At 51.2% G+C, this 5695-nt stretch overlaps 2 protein-coding genes across 3 annotated transcripts in view; both read left to right on the top strand.

The window, feature by feature from the left end:
• Window positions 1–1636, top strand: part of Stip1 (stress induced phosphoprotein 1) — an 18801-nt gene extending 17165 nt beyond the window's left edge. Inside the window, 3 exon segments of the mRNA XM_021152482.2 lie at window positions 510–546; window positions 688–791; window positions 995–1636. Of these exon segments, the coding sequence (XP_021008141.1) occupies window positions 510–546; window positions 688–791; window positions 995–1240 (387 nt within the window). The 3' untranslated portion in view covers window positions 1241–1636.
• Window positions 1637–2835: 1199 nt separating this feature from the next.
• Fermt3 (fermitin family member 3) overlaps window positions 2836–5695 on the top strand; it is a 19030-nt gene continuing 16170 nt past the window's right edge. Inside the window, exons 1-2 of one of the 2 annotated variants that reach the window (XM_021152475.1) lie at window positions 2836–3026; window positions 3469–3642. In XM_021152475.1, the coding sequence (XP_021008134.1) occupies window positions 3483–3642 (160 nt within the window). In that variant the 5' untranslated portion in view covers window positions 2836–3026; window positions 3469–3482. Of the gene's footprint in view, window positions 3027–3465; window positions 3643–5695 lie in introns of both variants that reach the window. The other variant, XM_021152474.2, reaches the window with a different exon arrangement.

Below are 5695 nucleotides of genomic sequence, written 5' to 3'. Positions count from 1 at the left end.
AAAAAAAAAAAAAAAGCCTCATGGAATCCTGGCTGATCTGGGACTCAGATGATTTGTTTCAGTTTTTCTGCTGCTTGTCCAAAGTGTGTAAGGCTTAAGGGCAGTTAGTGTTATTTGTATGCTAGCTCTCAGAAGTGTCCTACCTATTCATGTTGACCAGCTTTGGAGGGGTTGGTTATCTGGAGCTGTCCTTTCTGGTACTCTTTGTCCTTTTTTTGTTTTTTGTTTTTTGTTTTTTGTTTTTTATTTTCGAGACAGGGTTTCTCTGTGTAGTCCTGGCTGTCCTGGAACCCACTCTGTAGACCAGGCTGGCCTCAAACTCAGAAATCCACCTGCCTCTGCCTCCCAAGTGCTGCGATTAGGCCAACTCTTTCTCCTTTTAAGTTGCTCTCCAGGAACCCAGGGGCCTGGATTTGATAGGAGCAGCAGAGTCAGGGTATAGTAGCTGGCTCCTGTGCACCTTGGAGGGACAGGAACCTAATTACTGTCCTTCCTTCCTTCCTTCCTAGGACTGTGAGGAGTGTATCCAGCTAGAGCCGACCTTCAGTAAGTGCTTTTCGTTTTTCTCCTGGGCCCTGCTCTTGCCCCCAGAGATGATTAAGGTTAAAGGCTTTGAAGCATGTAGGCAGAAGGGGAGGATCTCAGTCAGGAGCTACTGAGTTGCTGTCTTACCTCTTCTGTTTGTAGTCAAGGGTTATACACGGAAAGCAGCTGCTCTGGAAGCCATGAAGGACTATACAAAAGCCATGGATGTGTACCAAAAAGCGTTAGACCTGGACTCCAGCTGTAAGGTAGGCTGTTGTTGTCCTATAACATGTCTCCCTGTTGGTTTCTCCTTTGGGTGTTTTCTCTGGTCCTTCATGTCCTTCTCAAATGCTTCAGTTTCTCTTGTCTCTTTTTTTCCCTTTGTCAATGATCTGTCGTCTTGGACCTGCTAAAGCAGTGAGCCAAATAGTGTTGACTCCTGCCTCCCTTGATCTTTTCTGGAATGCAGGAAGCAGCAGATGGTTACCAACGCTGTATGATGGCACAGTACAACAGACATGATAGCCCTGAGGATGTGAAGCGGCGGGCCATGGCTGACCCTGAGGTGCAGCAGATAATGAGTGACCCAGCCATGAGACTCATCCTGGAGCAGATGCAAAAGGACCCCCAGGCTCTGAGCGAACACTTAAAGAATCCTGTAATAGCACAGAAGATCCAGAAGCTGATGGATGTGGGTCTGATCGCAATTCGGTGATAACTTGCTTTTCCCCCTCTTCCCTTCGCCAATGAGGAAAGGCGAGCTGGGAAGGTGGCGAGCAGCACTGCGCAGAGGGGGGAGAAGAAAGGCTTATCTTTATATTTATACATGCCTACAAGGAAGACAGACTCATCCAGCGCCACCTCGGGCCCTCCCAGCACACGCATGGTCTCTTCACTGCTGCCCTCAATTCCGAGTGTCCTTCCCTGCCCACTCCCAGCCTCCCCGTCACTGTCTCGGCTGCTCCCCCATAGTTGGTTATTTTTTATTTGGGGCAGTGGGTGCATACGGGGAGGGGGGATTCTTCCCAACCTAGGGTCCCAGCTGTCTTTACTTGTTCTTACCCACGTCCCTCCTCAATAAAAGAAGCCAGTCAGGCGTGGTTATATGTTGCTATGGTCTCCAGTGACTTTCTTCTCTTAAGACACAGTAGTGCTGAATTGGAAGCCAACACAAAGCCTTTTCTTGATGGCCTTGAAAGAAAGGTAGCTGAAGAGTGAGCTGTTTGCTTTGTCAGAGTGGCCACTAGGTGGAAGTGTCGCTCAACAACTGATGACCTACCTGCAGGCTGATCGGCTTTGGGTTGATGTTCTTGCTGTTCTGTGCAGTACAGTCTTAGAGTAAACCTGCTAGGTCAACACTAGAACCTAACCTAGACCCAAAGTGGGTCAGAAAGCAGGCCTGAGACTAATACTGACAACAGCTCCTGCTGCTCTAATCCTGAGCTCCACACCACTATCTTCCTCCCACACTGTGACCAACACTGAACTTCCTCATTTGCTCCCAAAAGACTGCTTCCTGGGCTAGCAAGATGCTGAGTCCAGCACCAGGCTGTACTATGTCTTACGCTAGCCTAAATTAGCTTCCTGTCCCAACCCCAGGACTCCTCAGAGCAGCCTCTCCTAGTCACACTTAGAAAACCTTACCTTGGGAGGAGAGGTTGGCACATACCCTTAATTCCAGCACTTGGGGCAGAGCAGGCAGATCTCTGAGTTCAAGGCCAGCCTGGTCTGCAGAATGAGTTCTGGGACGGCCAAGGCTACACAGAAACCCTGTCTGAAAAAAGAAAAGAACTCAGGTCCATTAATGGTAGGCTGCTGTCCTGAAAAGGCTATGTTCCTGCTCAGCTCCTTAGAGCAGAGACGGGATAAAGGCTCCTGGAGGAAATCACATTGAGGTTTTGTAAGAGGCAGAGAGGCTCTAGCATGTCACTGGACAGATTTAAGGCTGGAAGGTTTGGAAACAAGTCCTGTTTAAAGGTAGGAAAGGCTTTACTGCTGAGTGTAGGCAGTCCCACTAAGAGCAGGCTGGAGTCGGGCAGTGGTGTTGCACGCCTTTAGTCCCAGTACTTAGGAGGCAGGGCCAGGTGGATTTTTGAGTTCGAGGCCAGCCTTGTCTACAGAGTTCCAGGACAGCCACAGCTATACAGAGAAACCCTGTCTCGAAAAACAACAAAAAATAATAATAAAAAGAAGAAAGCAGGCTGGAGGTGCAACCAGTAGATGCCTGAGGGTGGGGTAAAGAGAACTTTGTGGTGTCACCCCAGCACTGTTCTTCCCTCATTTCCTGTGGTAACAAAAGCAAGGGCCCCATGGAGCCCTCTGCGTGCTGGCAGTGTGCTTCCTGTACCCAACAACAGCCCGCCCTGGGGAGGGACTAGCACAACTTTCATGATAAGGCCACTACAGGCCGACCTCTGAAGGAAGCAACTGAGCAGGACCAGGCCAGACCAGGGTAGCAGGTGTTCCACTGCCACCTGCAGCTGCAGCCCATTGCAGGCTAGGTAAGTGAAAGACCCAGGAGGACTCACTTGTCCCCTGCTCTGCCATTCTGTGCAGAGCAGCCACACTTGCCACCACCCTAGAGGCTTGGGTTAGAGTACTGGCTGTGAGCTGTGGGCCAGGACTTGTTTCTGAGATAGGTGGGCTTGGCAGAACTGTGAGTAGGAGAGTTGGCCTGTTCTGGTACCTAGCAGGGTACTCTACAATGAGTACTGGGCCTTGGTGTCCCCACCTGTGAAACCTGAATTGGCTGGACAACGTGGACGCTAAGGAACTGTCTCTTCAGCCCAAACACTTAGGATAGTAAGAGGGTTTTATATTGACTGGATCACAGTAGCTCTCTGTACCAGTGTCCCCAAAGTCTACCCACCTACCTACCCAGGGTACCGTAGGGCTCCTGGTTATTTGTAGGCAGCCCACTGTCTACTCACCTTGTCTCAGCAGAAACAGCCGCAGCCATGGCGGGTATGAAGACAGCCTCCGGGGACTATATCGACTCTTCCTGGGAGCTGAGGGTGTTTGTGGGCGAGGAGGACCCTGAGGCCCAGTCTGTCACACTCCGAGTCACGGGCGAGTCGCACATTGGTGGGGTACTTCTGAAGATCGTGGAGGAGATCAGTGAGTCCCCGTGACCCTATGTATCCAGTCATGACAGCTCTCCCTAGCTTTTCTAGGCCATTCTCGCTTCTACTCATAACCTTGTCACAGTGACTCAGGCAACAGTCTAATTATTTGGTTCCAAAGAAGGTATTTCTTCAACTTCCCCTCTCCATACTTCCTCTAGCTCCTACTGCTTCTGTCTAGTCAGAGACAGACAACATGGTCCCCTGTGGATCTTGCCTGTGCTGAGGCCTATTGTGTTCCTGAGGGATAGCTAGGAGGTTTCTAGGCACCGGGCACCTACTCCTAAATTTCCTCCCCAGCAAACCACTTGGCAGGCTGCTGACAGTGGGTGAGAGGCCCTGCCCCCACAGGAAGTTACGGCAGAGTAGGCTAGGGCGATATCAGTCACCCAGAAGGCCCCATGAGGCTTCTCATCAACTTTACCAGCAGAGAATAGAAGTTATCACTTCCTGGGAGGATGGCAGGAAAGCCCCGATAGTCAGAGCCGGAAGACATCCCACCATGAGCTCCCGATAGCCAGAGACAGAAGGCATCTCACCATGAGCGTGGGTCCTAGGCCTCTGGAATTGGGACAGGGATAGGAGGCAGGTTTTCTAGACCCACCCAACTCAACAACTGATGTATGCAGTCCAAGACAGGGACCAGAGTGACTGAGCAGGACAAGCCCCAACACAGCCAAATAACAGAGTTGAGACAGAAGGGAACTGCCGGAAGCAGGGCCCAAAGAGGCTGTGAAAGCAGAAGTGGGAAGAGGGTTAGTCCCTCAGAAACTAGATGTCAGATGAAGCTGGAGACTTGACATGGGTCAGGACAGAGGGGTGGGGATGTTAGGAGTCTAGGGCAAGAACCCCAAGAGTGCTGAACACCCAGCCAGCTAGACCTCACCCTGTACCACTGCTGGGCTCCATGGGCCAAGTCACTTCAGTTCCAGGATCTCAGTTCCCTAAAATAGGGGCATTATCCCCAGCCCTCCACTGCCAGGCAGTGGTGAGGCCAACCTTCCTCATGATAGCATGCTGCTACCAAATGCTAAGAGCTTCCTGCAGGACCTGACAATAGACAGAACAGGAGATTTCTAGAGAGGCCTCTACAATAAGAAAGACTTGAAAAGGACTTGATGCCAAGGACTTGAAAAGGCTTTGGTTTAGGGCCTCTGGACAGGGCACCACCAGGGCTGCCTTTCCATCTTGTCACAAATCAGGCAGCCCTGGTGGTGCCCTGACAGCCTGGGAGGTCCTGAAGCCTTCTTGAGCGACTAGGTGCTTCCCTTGAAAACAAAGGGCAGGGCTCTGTTAAGGCAGACCTTTGCAGGACCCTTTGTCTGAAGGGGAGGCAGTTTGTAGCCAGGGAGACCCAAGCAGGTCATCCACTCATCTGGGGGAGAGATGATGAGGGCTCCAGAGGCCAAACAGGACAGAGAAAGGTGGATTTAGAAGTGACGTTGACATTAACACAAGGTAGAACTAGAAGCAAGCAGCATGGTGCTGCAGTCTCCAAGTTCTTGGTGGATGGATGATCTGGGGAAGAACGGCTCCTCTGTCCAGCTACAGTGGGCTTTAGCACACTTGGAAGGTGGGGCTAGTCCTGCTGCATTTAGTGTTCCAGCACTGGCAACGAGGCTGGATGAATAGGAGTCTGGAATGAAGGAAGCAATGGATATGCCCCTTAGAGCAGAGAGGTCCATGCCACTCAGATCCTAGCAGAAGATAGCTTCTGAAGCCATCAAACAGGAGATCCCAACCCAGACGAGGACATGGCTGAGATTCCAGACTAAATCCCTGGAAAAGAGAAAAGGGGTAGACAGGACAGTCTCCTGAAGAGAACAAAGCCACAGGAAAGGTTGTTAGACATGGAGGCCATCCCAACCATAGTGAATGCGCAATCCACATTGCAAAACTCTGCCTTAAGTTTAAAAACTAAAAGCAAAAGGCCAAGAGGAAGCCAGGTATAGCAGCGCATGCCTTTAATCCCAGCACTCGGGAGGCAGAGGCAGGCGGATTTCTGAGTTCGAGGCCAGCCTGGTCTACAGAGTGAGTTCCAGGACAGC

The sequence above is a fragment of the Mus caroli genome, chromosome 19 (genome assembly GCF_900094665.2).
Source record: "Mus caroli chromosome 19, CAROLI_EIJ_v1.1, whole genome shotgun sequence".
NCBI classification, from domain to species: Eukaryota; Metazoa; Chordata; class Mammalia; order Rodentia; family Muridae; genus Mus; species Mus caroli.
This window is presented reverse-complemented; position numbering and strand designations above follow the sequence as displayed.